The sequence below is a fragment of the Branchiostoma lanceolatum genome, chromosome 14, assembly GCF_035083965.1.
Source record: "Branchiostoma lanceolatum isolate klBraLanc5 chromosome 14, klBraLanc5.hap2, whole genome shotgun sequence".
Taxonomy (NCBI): domain Eukaryota; kingdom Metazoa; phylum Chordata; class Leptocardii; order Amphioxiformes; family Branchiostomatidae; genus Branchiostoma; species Branchiostoma lanceolatum.
In genome coordinates, this window is record NC_089735.1 from 10,064,031 (window position 1) to 10,081,714 (window position 17,684).

At 37.7% G+C, this 17,684-nt stretch overlaps 1 protein-coding gene across 1 annotated transcript; it reads left to right on the forward strand.

Moving 5' to 3' along the window:
• Window positions 1-389: 389 nt before the first annotated feature.
• LOC136448385 (broad substrate specificity ATP-binding cassette transporter ABCG2-like) lies at window positions 390-17,517 on the forward strand. The gene is made up of 16 exons (XM_066447821.1): window positions 390-778; window positions 4,400-4,459; window positions 5,149-5,263; window positions 6,137-6,289; window positions 7,139-7,296; window positions 8,136-8,287; window positions 8,553-8,669; window positions 9,111-9,319; window positions 9,591-9,656; window positions 10,042-10,127; window positions 10,771-10,860; window positions 11,697-11,821; window positions 12,495-12,649; window positions 13,296-13,385; window positions 14,416-14,519; window positions 15,526-17,517. Exons 1-16 carry the CDS (start codon window positions 492-494, stop codon window positions 15,671-15,673), a joined length of 2,115 nt encoding a protein of 704 aa, XP_066303918.1. The 5' UTR covers window positions 390-491; the 3' UTR covers window positions 15,674-17,517.
• The last annotated feature ends 167 nt before the right edge of the window (window positions 17,518-17,684 follow it).

The following is a 17,684-nucleotide window of genomic DNA, read 5'->3' on the forward strand; positions in this document are numbered from 1 at the left end:
TAAACGCATGTTTTGTACGCTTAATTCCTTTTATTTGTTTTGTCACTTTTTGTGCGTCTTTATAGAACTATGTTAGACAATTAGTTCAAGTTTTTTTCTCTCTTTGCAACCCATAAGTCTTCTCGTTAATTATCTGCTGTCTGTACCTTTGAAGTCGTGTAAAATTGTGTAATATTGTATGATATGTCGTGCGCAATTTCCTTTAGCGCCCCCGCTACCTGACCTTCAGATGCCCACTATTATGCAAGGTTTTTACAACACCCATTGCGTAACACAAAGCTGAAAATTACATAAAGCAGTAGCCAATCAGAGCGAACCATGCGAGCCATGCCTGCCTGTCATTGGCTAGCGAGTTCTCCCCGAATCAGCTGACGCCGAATCCGGGGTTGACTTTTGTTTAGGTAACACAGGTGAGACTATTGTTTGCAGGTTGCCACTTTTAAGGTGGACAGGTACTCTTTCTGTTGACCCTTTAAGATCGTAAATTCGATATGGCAGAGACGCAACAACGTGATGGAAACGGCATAGTCTTGTTGTCAATGAAGGAAGCGGGCAAAGAAATGGCGCAAGTGACTCCGAAAGAGACCAACGGCGGCGTGGATGGTCCCAACGGGGACGTCCCGCCAAGCACCAGCCCCACATGGCTGAGTCGGTCGGGCTCAGGGAAGAGGCGTGACCGAGGAGTTACCCTCACATGTCACGGTGTCGGCTACGAGGTCGACGTGAAAGCTAAAGCTTGTGCCAGGGCTGTAAAGAAACCGATTCTACAAAATATCAAGTGAGTAGGAATTTTACAAACCGATTTTTTTCTCGATAAGCCATGACAGCTGCGGAAATTCCCATCGTCTAATTCCCACGGGTGGGAAAATATGCCTAAGGGTGACTTGTAACACTAATCTCGTTGTTGATTTGTTTGCATATTTCTTTTGAGTTTTAGATCATCTGTCTGCTTGTAACAGTGTCTTTGAGTGTCTAGATTGATATGAGGTACTCTTGGAAATTTGTGTTTTAGTACTTGAATGATATTAAAGAATTGATAGTAAGCATTTAACTGTTAATTTTCACCACCTTTCAAGTTGACCTAAATGATGTTATCAGACAAACTAAAACATGTGTCTTAGGTTACTAAATGTCCAGCTTTAAATACTTTGGTATGGCAATGTGTTCCATTTATCAGTCAAATATATTTCTTGAAAGAAATGAAGTACAGATCTTAAATGTAATGTGTGAAGTTTTAGTAGTAGCAAAATGTAAAGTTTTATTGTCTTTATACTATTAAAGGTGTGATAAATGAAGATGTATTATGCTTATGTAAATGTAACATAATTAAGTTGCTCCCAGGCACATGTAGGGCCTCGTGATGCTAATGAAAACAATGAATTGCATTTTTTTTTGACGATGCAAGTTAAAACTCATCAAGAATTTAACTACACATCGTAAAGTATTTTACAAAAACAGACAACTTAAACGTAACACTGCGATGCATGGTAGCCTTGCAGATTGGGCTGATGATGTAGAATCTAAAGGTTCTGGGTTCAAATCCCTGGTCCCGTTCACTGCCCTTGGGAAAGGCACATTAATTGTCCCAATTTGCTCACAGGTGAAATTGAGTACCTAATGATAGTTTTCGTTGGGAACGTTCTCTTGTATGCAACGTATACTCTCCAAGCGAGCATGGGTTTCTGCTGGTTTTTGACGTGTTTTTAGGCGTTTTTCTACTTTGTCATCTTTTTTTTTGTATATTTTTTGTATATTTTTTTGTATATTTCTCCAGGCTCTGCCTGGAGAGTTGCAACGTAAAGCTGGAGGTCCTTTTGTGGAGAGCCACACGTAATAAGTTAAACTTTAATGTTCAAGAACCCACATACAGTATCAGCCTGGTCTTATGGCTTAATGTGCTTAAAACATGCAAATCTGGTGTGTTACACTTGTCCTATCGGATGGGGACGTAAAGCTGTCAGTCTCCTGTATGACGGAGCTTTATAGGGCGTCAAACCACCTAAAAGAACCCAACTCGTAAAGTAGGGGTGACCCAGGGCGCTTGGCCAAAAAATATTTGAGCCGTAGAGAAGCCGCATTACGCTACTACATCATGTAGCTAACGAAAATGCGTTATGATTCATCCTCAGTCTGAGGTCGGACCGCTTAACCATTTTAGTTTACCAGCAATACCAAGAAACTAACAAAGTGTAAATATGTTTAAGATACCCTAATCAAATTAAATGTGACATAGGGGGCCAGTCTACATCTGATAAAGATGTATTTTGCTCGCTATATATATATTTGTTCATTCTCCATGTACAAACATCAGGGTACACAACTCCTCTGAAATGTAAATACTAACCTGTATAAACAGTTCTGTACCTTACCTTTTTAACTGTTAATGGCATAACGTCCTTATTCAGTGCAGTTACCACCAATGTAATTAACGTCTGCAGTAAATTTAAGTAAAATGTAACTCAGAGAATAGTTTAGTTACTAATGTAATACAATATAGGTTGTGACGACAATGCTTAAAAGAATAAACAGTCAAGACAGAATGTCTACATTATCTTATACAAACTTCCTTGGCCCATTCTTGCCTAATATTAGAGTAATAAGGTCTACAGTAGTACAGTAATAATATGTCATTAATTATCATACAATTTTTCGTTGAATATACAATTACGTGTAGTATAGTTAGCCTGATAGATTCATTGTGGTCGATATATTCACGAAAAAGAAACATTCATCATTTGCAACTAGAGTTCCACGACCTCATACCTTCGCCAAATGATTTTAACCTTTATGACTGACGTATTAGGAGTGTTTCTCATCAATCATAAATCATACCAGTTCATTGTCTTAAAATATAACATGTCCAAAGTATGAGCTGAACAAATTTATCATCAATTATGTAAATGAGGCCCTTATAAGCATAATTTGATTCAACGATGTTCACATTCACATAACGTCCCGATGCCACAAAAAAGGATTAAATGTGTGAAATTGCCGTCTTTTGCCAGTGTGGAATAATAGAGGTTACTCATTAAGTATGCAAATAAGGCCCACATTTGCATATTTTCTATCTATCAACAGTCCTCTCTTCCTCAGTTACAATTTGAATTGTCATATCATGGAACAAAGCGGATTTTTAAAATTGCCTCATTAATTATGCAAATTAGAATCTGATTTGCATAATTATCGTCCAATTATACTAAGCATCACAAAAGCTATCCACATACCAAAAATCATGACCATCCATCAAGGCCATCATGTTATAGTATTTTCTCATTAATTATGCAAATGAGGTCTTCATTTGCATAGTTCATATCAATTAATATTTTTCTCTTCCTCAGTTACATATGTCACATGTTTCAGAGTCCTATCATGGAATTTGGCGGATGTATAAACTTTCCTCATTAATTATGCAAATTAGATACTGATTTGAATAAGAAGTGTCTAATCATGTACATCATCACTCAAGCTATCTACCTACCAAAAATCATTACCATCCATCAAGCCCTTCTTGAGTTATTCCCTTTCAAAGTCAGACGCAAAACCTGCTCCTGCAGTTCCAAAAAAGCCGCTAGGGGGCCCAAACCCACAGCACTTACTCTCTGTCCAAAGATCTATCTACCACTCAAAAATAAGTTCCATAGCATGTCCAGAACACGAGATATCAAAACAGGGAGTTCCGCTGCAGTACCGTAAGAAGCCGCTAGGGGGCCCAAAATCTCATCGTTTTTAGGTCTCATCAAAACCTACCAACATACCAAATATCAAGACAATCCATCAAGGCATTCTCGAGTTATCCTGTGCCACTACAAACAGACAAACAAACAGACAAACGCTACCCTCTGCATAACCTTCTCGGCGAAGGTAATAACAGACTACCACGCAGTCACTATCTTATGTGACGATCTCACCTTTTTCTCACATCAAGTGTTGATATGAATACCCCATTGCTCAATCAGGACATCTGTTAGTGTTATTTTTCTGGTAATTTTTGCCGACTCACAATTCGGCAAGTTAACTGCTAATTTCAGTCTTATATTCTCTACTCCAGGTTAACTACAAAATGAATATCATAACTTTTTGGTTAACAAATTCATTGCGCCACCAATGTTTTTTTTTCACCTGCTAGCATTTCGATGGACTCGCTGACACCTTCCTTCAAAATCAACAGACTTTGTAACTTGACAATTCAAAACTTTGTTAGCCTTTGTTACCAACCTTAAAAAGAGATAAACGTTGATGGTATAATAATATTTATGAAAACACTACATACTTTGGAAGCATGACATGTTTAAGTAATCCCAGGTCTACTTGTAAGTCAAGTTGTAAAGGTGTGTGTTTACATTTTGTGTGCTCACCTTTCTGTGATGTTTACACTAAGCTCTAAATGCTTATGTTACAGTGGCGTCTTCAAGCCAGGTATGAATGCCATCATGGGGCCCACCGGTGGAGGCAAGACAACGTAAGTCTCTTGGCATTGTGTCAACTTTACAGAAATGTCACCCAGACAATGGCTTAGCACCATTCCCTATTCTTTGAAGTTAAACTCCGCGAAGGGGTCAGGTTCTGGTCAATCGCTTGTGCGTGTTAGCAATGGTTTAAGGTAGCTACAGTTAAGTGCTTAGGCTACATGTACGTGGTGATTGTGAGTAGTTGCAATCCAAAAGAGGAACCTACTATTTGTTGTCCTCTCAGCAGCTTAATTTCCATACTGGATACTGCAGAAGAAATTCTGGTTAACTCTAAATTCTAATCTATATTTTTAGTAGTAGACAGATTTTTTTTGAGTCACAAAATAGTTCTGTGGACGGCATATTTGACAGTTGATAATCCATATGGTGTCCCATACAAGTAGTTAAGGTTTCCTGTAGGCTTAGAATAGCTAATAATTTTTGTGATTTCAAAATGACAAACACTTAACTAAGTAGTTGTTGCAGCGCTAGCTCAGCTATCCTGTTGTTAGTCTTCATACATCTTGTTTCACAGTTTTTACATAATCTTGACCTTAATAACAGTGTCATACAGAAATCACAATCATCTTTATACCACCTTGAAGTGTGGCATAAAGATATAACATATAATATATGATATATAAAGTTTAAATCAACCACAGTTTTTAACACAACATATTGCGAAAAATACCTGTTTCAGGTTGCTTGATGTCCTTGCTGCAAGAAAAGAGCCAGAAGGCCTGTCAGGACTGGTACTGTCCGATGGAGGACCCCTGCCTAACAACTTCAAGTGTATGACAGGTTATGTAGTGCAGGTGAGTTTGATAATTACTCTAAAATTTAATGCAGAAATGTTTGCGGTGGTTTCATGTTCGCGGTTTTCACTGCAAACTTAAAACCCACCGGTATTGCAGAGATTTTTGTCCAATACTGTAGCTTGCTTACAAGCTTATGTCAAGACCTTCTAGTCACGAGTAGAGATGGCAGCCCAAGTCTTTCGGTCCTTTATCGCCTGGAGCATACTGTCCACTTCAACTCAAGTTCAAGTCCAGTGTCTTTTTTGAGTGTGTCTATAAAGGTTGCTGCGGGTCTTCCTGGCCTCCTTTTCCCATGCTTGGGAATCCAGAGTACCAGGTCAGCTACTTCTTCCTTGCTCCTGTCCGGCGAACTTCAACCTCCTTTTCCTGTAGCAGTATGTGACTAAAGCGCTGCTACGAACTTAAAACCACCTTGAACACTACATTTTCCCCTTAACACAAAATCAAAACCATGCAAAGTTAAATGCATGATTGAAAGTTTTCCTTTGATATCAAGAAAATTTGTAAATGTCAACTGACACAAAAGTTAATGGTCTTTTACACCCTAACTTTAAAAAGTTTTGGTTTCCAAATCTTAAGAATTTACTTTACTAACTAGATGTTTTATCTTAAAAGCTGCTCATGCCTTACACAGTGGCTATGTAATGCTGAGACTTTACCTTATGATCAATACTTTATCAAGCATTTTCATGACATTTTAAACCGCATAACGATATGTTGGCATTTCAAAATAATTGCAGAATACTTTTAGTATCTAATTATGTACCAAGTACCAAGTTGGACAATTCCATGTGTATATAATATTTTTGCAGTGAAAATTTCTCACATTGCATCATGATTGTATATCATTGTTTTATGTTTGTTTTTCAGGATGACATCATTATGGGCACCCTGACAGTCCGTGAAAACCTGGAATTCTCCGCCGCCCTCCGCTTACCCACATCCATCTCACACAAGGAGAAGAAGGAGAGAGTCCGCCAGGTGTTGGTAGAGTTGGGGCTCACGCAGTGTGCAGAGACCAAGGTATTTAGGGTTAAAGATATGCAATGCAGTGTCATTGACATTTGTCAGTAGTGAGACTATGAAATAGTTTTCATTTAAAAAAGTTTTCCTAACATTCTCTCTCCACGCTTTCCTTCACTATAAACTGTTATTGAACATTCTTGATCTAACATCTACCAACATGATTCCGCCACCCTTAAAAGATACATCCAAACAAATCTCCAATGCAACATCCCCAAGTATCATGCACTCCTGTATATCTAAACTGTGCATACCTGGGGGATGCTGCACTAACTTACTAAGAGATCTCTAAAATCCACAGTTTTCCAAGGTGCAAATTTATGTAACTCGGCAGATTAATGTAAATGGAGGCTACTATATATAATAGGTAGATTAGAATTTCATTTTATCAAAGGTAATTACCAAATGTGTATGAAACTAACTGCATCATGTACAATGTCCCTGAGACTGACACATACAAAAATTGAATTGTTACTGAGGCCTTCTCATAGATGTCTTGAACACCTGGATATGTAAGGTGTATATTTTGTACATGCCTCGGGGATTACTGATGCATAAAGTAGATCTCTTTGAATTCACTGGTTTTTTTTCTGTAATGTGGCGATCCCTATACTATCCCTATATCATTGATATAGCAGTGATGTCAAGTTAGAAGTCCAGGAAGACTAGTGGTGTGCCTTAGGGCACATCACGTATGGATATTCTAAATAAACAAACAAACAAATACTGGGTAACCTGGTTGGATTAGAGGTTTGTTGTACATGTAGTTACTACATGTATTTAGCATTATGCATAATTCTTGAGGTATGAAAAATGCAATATCTATAATTTCAATAATTCTTGCTGCAGGTTGGAACAGAAATGATCCGTGGCGTGTCGGGTGGAGAGCGTAAACGGACCAACATCGGGATGGAGCTGATCACAGCGCCGCCTGTCCTGTTCCTGGACGAACCAACCACAGGCCTGGACGCCAGCACGGCAAATGTAGTCATGATGCTCTTGCAAAGGTGGGTTGAGAATGTAGGATTCAATTTCACAATGCAACAGTAACCATCATAGGTGGCATTGATGGCTGATGTTTTAGGCTATTGGACATGTGGATCAAGAGGTTTTGGGTTCCTGGCTAGAAGTTGTCTCCCTATAGTATAGGAAAGGTACTTAACACAACTTTCCTTCCTCCACCCAGTAAATTGGTACCTTAATTTGTTTGGAGAGGTAAAAAGACTGTGAAAGGAGAGAGAATCAGATGCAGGGCCCGCCATCCAATAACATACCCCACACCGTACTTTTACTGCGCCCATGGCCATACAAGTCTATGGGACGTTGAGTACCTTTTTTACCTTACCTAGAATTAAAAGTGTCATTATTTATTAAAAGTGTCATTGAATGTGGTCTAGAACTTCAGAAGTTGCTTTTCGGGGAACAAGTACGAGAGTGAGTGAGTGAGTGAGTGAGTGAGTGAGTGAGTGAGTGAGTGAGTGAGTGAGTGAGTGAGTGAGTGAGTGAGTGAGTGAGTGAGTGAGTGAGTGAGTGAGTGAAGGAAGGGTTATGTCCAAAGTGCAGTCAATTATCTCTACTATCCATACCAGATATAGCTTCAGTCATTCACTCACTATCCAGTGTAATGTCTTCTGTTCCCCATCATCTACTAGTAGGGGTTTTACGTGCTTTCACATTGGTTGGGGGGTGGGGTGGGGGCTAATACATTCAATACATTTTACACCAGCTAGTCTGCCTGGCGCTCCACTGTGGATTGTCTTGTTTCAATTTTTAATAAAGATAAAGATTCAATATATTCTGTTACCTTCTCTACACCTTGTTAGTAAACAAACCAAATATTTTTTAGGCTTTCGCAAAGAGGCAAGACCATCATCTTTTCCATTCACCAGCCCCGATTCTCCATCTTCCGTCTCTTTGACTCCCTCATGCTGCTGGCCAATGGGGAGGCCGTGTACCATGGCGCAGCTGATCAGGCCTTGGATTACTTTAAGTCCATCGGTGAGTCTCATGTGTGTGATCTGTAGAGTTAGGTCTGAACCTACTGTAAGAGTGTGGTTCAAGCGCCTAACTGGTCCAGACCTTTTAGCCTAGTGGCAAGTGTACACATGTGTTTGAATGGTGCATGACTACCCGGGTTCGAGTTATACAGTCTCTTCACTCCGGGGATCAAACCCAGGCCAACCCAGGCCAACTCAGAACAAGGCAAATTGTCCTTTAACCTAAGGAATTGCTAAAATTGTCTTGTCTAATTTGTATTGTCCAGGCCATGAATGTGAACTTCACAACAACCCAGCTGACTTCTTCCTGGACGTGATCAACGGTGACTCCACAGCTGTGGCAGCCGTCATGAAAGACATCGAGAAGGAGGAAAAAATGGAAGGTAAAGAAAAATGTGTCAAAATGATATTTTCCCCTTAACATTTGACCTAGAATAATCTCATATGTCATTGTGGAATATTACAGTACTGTATTCTTCTAAGGTACAAGAGCCAATTGTTATTACATTTGTACTTGCCAATGATTTGATAACATTTAGCTACCTTTCTCAGGGTTTAATAGACTCTTCAAGTCCTTGCCACATTGTGCCCTAGTGGCAAGGTTGCAGGTAGTAGTAGAGTTCCTTAAGCCAGGTAAGGAATTCAAAGATAGCCTTAAGGTAAGAGACAATTGATATTGACATTGCGAGTGTGATTGTGAGCCAAATGACAAAGAAGAACAGGAATTAAGACAAATAAATCGCATCCTTAAATGCTTGGGAAAAACTTCATTCTATTTTACATCCTGTATTTTGCAAACTGTATTTTACATATTTTTCCCCCAGAACTATCAGTTGAAGTCCTGAATGACAACAACAAAAAGGACAGCACCAACAGTGAAAACAGCAGTGTCATGTTGACCCAACAGTACGCAAAGTCGAGGTTCTACCAAGAAACCATGGCTCAGTTAGAACCTCTGGTGGCAAAACAGGACACTCTGGGAACCAAATACACCAAACAGGAAGTCAGTTACAGGACCAGTTTCTTACACCAGGTATGTGGACACCAATGTATACACTGCAGTTTCTGTGTGTTCTGCCAGAGGGTGCTACTGCCTGTTAGGCATTGCTTGTGAAAATCATTATGGCCACATTTCTTTCTGAAATTCTTCCCTAGATGCATTAACCTAAATGCAGTTCTTGAAGAGGAACAGATAAGCATTGAGTGTGTGTTAGAATAATCAAATATTGGTTTAACTTACTCCACTAAACTAACAACTAATTGTTTGCAGTGTACTTACTTTTGGTTCTCTGTATCCTTTTCAGTGCAAAATTGTGATCAAAAGGACAGTGAAGAACTTAGCGCGTAATCCACAAGCATCTGTTGCTCAGGTTTGTCTAGTTTTTTATTCTAATATAGTCATGATACTCATTGCACAACCGCCACAGTGTCTTTGCATAAAACAGGAGAAATTTGCTTGCCAATGTTTCGATTGACCTTGCTCAGGGACCTTCCTCAGGGAACTTATGGCTGGTTTTATTTGAACTGCAGCTAGATGGCGCTGCAGTGAGACAACTGTGGTACCAAATGTGACTAAGCTTGTATCCCCCCTCATCACGGCTCATGCCTTCAATAAACTTTCAGATCCACACTTAATACAATTTACACTTTGTATTAAGATCTAATTTGAGATTCTACCCTGTTACTTTGTTCTCATAAATTGACGGAAAATTGTGAAGATATTAATGTTTAATGTAAGAAACATAATCATTTCAGGTGATGTTGAACATCGTCTTTGCCTTGATCATCGGCATCATCTATCTACAAATAGATGACAGTGCATCCACTGGTGTTCAGAACAGGTTAGTAGTGTCTGCATATGATTCATAAGATTTACAATATGTTGTTCCCTCCCTCTCCCTACCCATTGTTTCAGTTACTTATAAGTTTTGTTGTTGATTTTTTTTTTTTACACCAGGCTTCCATAACTTTAATTTAAAGCTGTAAGTGTGCAAATTAACTTCTTGTGCATTTTGGTTGTCTTACATGTCTAACATGAAGGTTATTGTTACCCTGCGTCTAAACCAAAAAGTTGGGAGTTTGATTCCCAGCTGTTGGCGCTAACCTGACATGCACGCTACTGGAAAAGGGTCACAGTCCTTAGGACGAGCCGCAGTCCACTTTTCGTTTACTTGTCGAAAAGGGCTAGGGTAATTCCCCTGGTACAATGAATATGTAAATTATACTGTACATAGTGTCTGTCTTCTCTGTCACAACCAATGGAAGTATATCTCTTCCCTCAGGTGTTTCCCTGAAGAGATATTGTAAGACTTCCATTGGTCGTGACAGCTAAACAGGTTCAAGATCACTAATTCTCCTTTCAATTCCTTCATATCTTCTTATTCTCATGGTCATGTTTATTTTGCAGTCTGCCCCCATGTATATTTATATTCAACAGCACAGCACATCAGTAGCCCCTAACATAAAAATCTTTTCTCCATATAGAACTGGTGTGTTCTTTTTTCTGGCCACCAACATGATGTTTGGAAGTTTGTCAGCTGTGGACCTTTTTGCCAGAGAAAGGCAAATCTTTGTGTAAGTTTTTTTTAAATTTTCTTCTTGAAACAATAGTGGTTTAATTTTTTTTTTTTTTTTTTTTTATGCAGGAGTGGTGTGTTCTTTTTTTTTGCAACAAATCTGACGTTTGGCAGCGTTTCAGCTGTGGCCATTTTTGCCTACGAAAGGTCCCTTTTTGTGTAAGCTTTTTTTTTCATCTTTTTGCATGATTTTTATTTTTGTTTTCATTTTTTCTTTGGTGTTTTTGAATAGTTCTTATTCCCTAGTCTGTAATCAAGTTGATGACATTCTAAAAGTAATTGCTGAAATTGTTTAACTGGTAGTCACACTTTAGTTGAGAAACACTTTTTCTAAGTTACAATTTATTCTGAGTACTCTATAAAACTACAATCAATCAAATTGTCTTCATAATGCTGCAAAACAACAAGAATCAAACTTGAAAAAAAGATAAAAAGGATTTCAAGACTTAAAAAATAATACTGAGCACAGTCAGCATTCCATTTGTCAATCTCATAGTTTTTGATTCGGGTATCCCACAGGAGTTTTTGGTATCCCACAAGATCTTGGTATCCCACAGGAGTTTTAGGTATCCTACAGGAGATATTGGTATCCCAAAAGAGTTCTGAGAATCTCACAAGATCTTACTGTGTGTTTCATGTATAATTCATCAAAATGAAATTGAATCATATTAATTATATTATACTATTATTATATTATCATATTATGATAACCTCCTGCCATCCAATGAATACCTGCTTTGTTGCCTAAAAGTTTCTACAGTAGAACATGCATGTTAATGTATATTTTTTTTAAATATGAATGATGTTGTTTGATTTTTTTTTAATTCCCTTCAGCCATGAGTCAGCCAGTGGTTATTACCGAGTGTCCACCTACTTCTTCTCCAAGATCTTCTGTGATGTCATCCCTATGCGTCTCATCCCTGTCACCATCTTTGGTGTCATCGCATACTGGATGATCGGTAGGGACTTATTGCTTTGAAAATCCTTTGACCTTGCCTCTGGACCAAGAGGTTGGGAGTTTGAATCCCGGCTGTAGATGCTCACACTGGGACAGCCCTATGTTCCTCCAAACTCACAACTTCTTGGTTCAGAGGTTGAAACTTTGAAACATGTTTTTTTTCTCCCAGTATTCTACATACTCCACAGTGACATCTTCTATCATCTCTTTTTGAAGATATCATCATGTGTATAGATATTCTGCCATCACTACCAGTGCTCCATGTATCATTAAAGAAGACAGGGTTTATAATTGTTCGGTGGTTACTTTTTTTGGAGTTTTACAAAGGGCAAGTAAACTCTTTTATAGTTATGATCCTGACCAATGGTAATTACCTTCGCCGAGAAGGTTATGTTTTGCATCGCCTCCATGTGGTGTGCATCTGTTAACACGGTAAATTAAAAGTATTAGATATTGGGCCCCTAGCAACTCTCTATGGTACTGCAGCAGAGCTTCCAGTTTTGATATCTCATGTTCTGAACATGCTATGGTCATGATTTCGGAGTGGTTGATAGCACTCGTGAGGGAGAGTAAGTCGTGTGGGTTTGGGCCCCCAAGCGAGTGTTTTGGAACTGCAGGAGCCGATTTTGTTTCAAACACTTTATGTAATATTCTCCTCTGATGCATCACCACAGGGTTGCGACCAGAGGTCACTGCCTTCTTCTTCTTCCTCCTGACGTTGTTCAGCACCACCATGGCAGCATCCAGCATCGCCTTCGCCATCAGTGCCACCACACCCATCTTCCAAGTCGCACAGATCTTCATCACTCTGGCCTTCATCTTCATGCTGGTAACAGCTTTTTTTATTTGTTTATTTTGCACAACTTCAAAACCAATTTGTACAGGGAATACATTGAGCTGCGTAAGACCAGACTGTAAAGGCTGTGTTCATTTGTTTATTTTGCACTGTTAAATCAATTTTGTATAATATTTAAGTACATCGAGCTGCATAGGACCAGACTGTAAAGTTTTATCCACTCATACCATGAAGAACCCTTACTCTTATTGATAAGTGTGATGGGTTCTTTAACATTTAACAAGATGTGACTCTTTTCACTTTTGGTTTGTGGGGCCTCTTATCTGAGAGGATGCCCCTAACGGAAGCTGTAGTTTCTCATTTTCAGCCTATAAGGAAATTAAGGTTTAAGTGCTTTTCCCATGGGTGCAATATTGTGACCTGCTACAAAGATTCAAACGCAGAACCTTTACATGTAGATGCTAAATGTCAACAACTGTAACCAGATGACCACCTTGCCGCCCATCTAAAGAGGAAATAACTAATACATAGACAGATTATATTTTATAACTATATATTACATGTTCACCTCTTTGTTATCCCTGAAAATATCTATATTTTCCTTATCAATCCAGATAAGAATGTGCATGGGAGTTGTTTTCAATGTATGACTGACAAATTATTTACCATATTTCCTCAGTTGATGGGAGGTTTCCTGGTCAACCTGAAGTCAGTGGGACCCTGGATCAACTGGCTGAAGTACTTCAGTATCGTCAGATACTGCCTTAATGTACGTGCACATCATTTGCTTCTCAATAGTTACTGTTACAGTAACTGTAGCTCTCACAGAAATTACAACTGTTATGGAAAACACATAACTCCTCTTGAACAAAAACTGTCTACTGAATGATGTTTTTAAACATTTTCTCTGTTATTCTTGAATTTTTCACAAATATCCTTACATACATGTAGTGCAGTGGGAATCTTTAAATTCTTACATACTACAGGTTGTGTTTACCCTTAAGCACTCTGAAGTAGTCGTTTGGCACCCAATTCGCTATTGGTTACAGAGTCAGGCAGCAGGAAGAAGGTTAAAGCAGTCTAGAATATTGAGCATGGCCTGTCCTTGGTGCTGAATTGGCAGTTTTTACCCTTGGCTTTGTTGCACAGGAATCAGAAAAGAATTTACATATCTCTGACATGATCTTATAGGCTGACAATACAAGGCAGATGCCTTGAAACAACAATGTTTTTAGGTTCTAAATATTAATTTTTAATACAGGTCACATACTGTAGATTCTGACATTTTTGTTGTGTTTTAACTCCTCACACTGCGAACACTCTTATGTTACTATGTACACAGTTGGGTATTCAAAAGGAATGTTGATGCTTTTTAGCTCCTAGTATTCATTTCAAAAGCAGCAAACAAACTAGATTTTTGAATTTTTTGCTGTATTTTTAACTCCTCACTCTGCAAAGACTGTCTTCTGTTGCTATGTACACAATTGTCACAACCTTGCATTAAAATAATACTGCAAAATCTCAATTGTAACTGAGCCTTAAAATTTAAGCGCTGCAAATTTTAATTAATTTCACAGTCCCAACATTTTGTACCATGTTCTAGGGCCTTTCCAGGGCAAATTTAGATTTAATTTAGTTAGAGTCCTGACATTTTGTATATTTCCCAGGGCCTTTCAAAGGCAAAATTAAATGAAGTAACTGTTACAGTTAGAGTCCTGACATTTTGTACCATTTTTCCACGGGCTTTCCAGGGCAAATTTAAATGATTTAGAGTCCTGACATTTTGTACCATTTTCCAGGGCCTGACCATCCCAGAGTTCCGTGACCGCCTGTTCTGTGACGCGGGTAACATCACCAGTACTGCAGCCCCTGTAGGGGAACCCAACGTAGCCGGGTCTGTATGGTGAGTACCATATAACATCCATGGGTATCTCTCGGCCAGGTTACATTATATATATGCTCCTTTGAAAAATGGTGTATGTGAGTGATCTCTAGTGCAGCACCTCCAGGTATGTACAGTTTAGATATGCATTTATACTGGATAATGTTGCACTGGAGATATCGGGAGAAATCTTTATTGACACAACAAATTTAAGTACAGCGACTTTTGTAAGGTCTGCTAAATCTTTTCATACAGTCAAGTGGATACAAATGAATTAACTTAATACACAAATGGATAGTATGAGTAAATCAACATGTTGAGTCCAACGTATCATTTTCCCAATTTGTTCTAAAGTCTCAACATTCTCCTTAGATGAGGATGCATTTTCTCATCTCTATATCGACCTGCCAGAACTATGTTTGTAGACATTACTAACAAAATTCAAAAATATGTACTATACAGGACTTTGGCTTTGAAATTTCTTGCCCTTGAGGAATTTACCTACAGTGCAGTAGCCTGCATGAAAGTGCATGATAGTAGCATACATTGTCAGGCAATGCCTGAAAAGATTTGGCATCCATTAGGTTAACTAACATTTAGTAGATTAAATCTTAACTGTCTTCAACATTTGTTTTGAATTCACTTCACAAGTATCATAACACTGTTTGCTGGCACATGTACACATGTAATCGGCTAATATGTCTTTGTGCCTTTTAGTGGTTTGCTCTACATAATGCTAATATATTATACTTTGGCGATATGACTTCATCCTAGGTTGCTTTGACAGCATAAAGTCCTTGAATTTGTTGAAACTACACTGTCTTCTGTTTAAATCTTTGCCATGTTATTTTTGGGAATCATGTAATTGCATTCTCAATATACATTGTTCAATGCTACATTCTTTTCATCCAAAAAAGTTTATTTCACTGTATCAAAATGTTCACACTATAAAGGACAGGTGTAGTAGACAATGGAGATTTTACATCGTAGTAATAATCATTGACTTTCCTACTCTTTCCTATTTCAGTGTATCTGGTAACACGTACATGACCGTACAGGAAATCGACTACACCCTGTTTGGACAGTGGAGTAATATTCTGGGCCTGTGGGGCATCACCATCATCTGTCTCACCCTCTGTTACATCCAGCTGCGAAGGATCAAGAAACTCAAGTAGACGAATCTTTCTTAGAAGAAACATTTGTCTGTGTTGAAAAGAAACGTACTGTACTTTTAGTAAGAACAGAGCTGACATCTTTAAGTTTCTCCCAATGCAAAAAGCTAGCACTTTGAATTTTCAACAGTCCTACTCCAGTCTTTGATCCAAAACAGTGGAAAGTAACCCACTGTCATGACTTTGAATGTTTACAGGTGAAAATGTGATTTTCAGATCAGTTAAAGTGAATGAAGATTATGCAATAAATGAGAGAAGAATCATGACTTTGATGCAAATTCAATTATCATCTATGCAAGAAAAACAGGTATTTACCTCTGAGTCTTTTAATCACCTTCCGAGGTTGTTTGTTCTGCATATTTGCATTGGATAGTCACTAGATAAGTTTTTTTTTTTTTTTCAGATCCTAATTAATGTATTATCTTCTAGATGTATCATATTTATATTATATCGATTCTGGTTATAAAATCATTCAGGGCTAGGATGTTAGTTCCAAAACAGAACCAAATTTTACTTGAGTCATTCCTTTACTCAAGAACTATGCAAATGTTATCAGGTGTGTTCTTGGTAGAAAATATAACAACATTGCTACTATTGACAGGGTAAGGCATGTACTAGACAAGTAATTGGTATTTTCTTTCTAATAAATGTGTGTTACTAACATATTCCCAAGCAAAGTATTTAATTGCCTTAACTATGCTGATAACTTACATGATTAATTTTTCTGGTAAAAGTTGCTATGATTTTACCATATGTATTTAACAAAGATTCGGTTATGTTTTCTTAGTTGTGTATATTAAGTATTGCAAGTTTTCTTTAGTGACACACTTAAGTTGATTATAATGAGCTACAGCTCAGGCTATTTTATCTTAAATTATTTCTGTGCATGACACTATAAATATCAAATTTGTGTCCAAAACAACAGTAAAATCTGGTGTTGTATTATGACCCTTATGTAAAGCAAAGCTTTTCATTAACAGTTAAGAATAGTTAATAGGTTGGGTCAAGTGTACTATACTTATCAACAATTCAATTTCTGCTTTATTTGATTGTTTCTGAAGACATGTGTAACACATTGTCTAGGCCAAGTAAAACATCAAAATGCACAAAGATGCCATCTAAAGAATCGAACATTTTTCTGAAGACATTTTGTTGGACTACAATAAACTAGACATGACTACAATACTTCTCAGGTCCACATATGTCATCACGGAATAGTTGTATAGATATCTATAAAGGTTGTGGTATCGTTTGGACTTTAGTGTGTATATTTGCTGTGTAACAAAAAGTGAGAGAAAAACACATATTTTTTGAAATTCCAAGTATTTTCTACATCAGTATTGCAGAAATGTCAAAGTCTTCCCTCTATTATAACATTTATACTTGGTAAAACATATCAAATTGAATGAGCATCTATGCAGTGAAATGTCAGTGATAATCTATGCAGTAAATGAATGATAAAGAGTCTACAAGAAGACAATGACAGCAATGCTTAAGGATTTAGCAAATCAGTGAATGTTAAAGATACAGCAAAAATCGTCCAAAGATGTTTTTTAATTGTGACTTAGTTTTGGGATAATATTGGTACAGCTAGTCCAGTTTATGTTATATATCTCATTTGAATATCTTATTGTATACTGTGTTTGGACTATAATGAACAAAAATACGTATATTTAGTGTATTTGGAGCTACATTGATATTCTAAGGATACGTTTTAAGTTTTAAAGACACTTTAGGAGCTGGATAGGGTGATAACAAAGTTAGAATATATATTTTCTTGGAAGTTCTGGAGTTACTTCAAATCTTTATGCCCAAGAATGACAAATAAAGACATGTATGTCAAATTATTCGGATTCTACTTGTTATTTTCTTTGTTGATATATAATTTTATGTTTAACTTTCGCAAGGAAAAGTGGCGCATTGGTTAAGCTATATAACTTAATATATTATACTCTCTAACATCATTCAAACGCATAATGTCGTCAGAATAGACGTGTAACATTTAGGTTGTTGT

Coding starts and splice junctions, on each gene's coding strand:
- LOC136448385 (XM_066447821.1), top strand. CDS start 492: ATGGCAGAGACGCAACAACGTGATGGAAACGGCATAGTCTTGTTGTCA. Junction 6,290..7,138: donor CGCAGTGTGCAGAGACCAAG/GTATTTAGGGTT, acceptor TTCTTGCTGCAG/GTTGGAACAGAAATGATCCG. Junction 10,861..11,696: donor AGAGAAAGGCAAATCTTTGT/GTAAGTTTTTTT, acceptor AATTCCCTTCAG/CCATGAGTCAGCCAGTGGTT.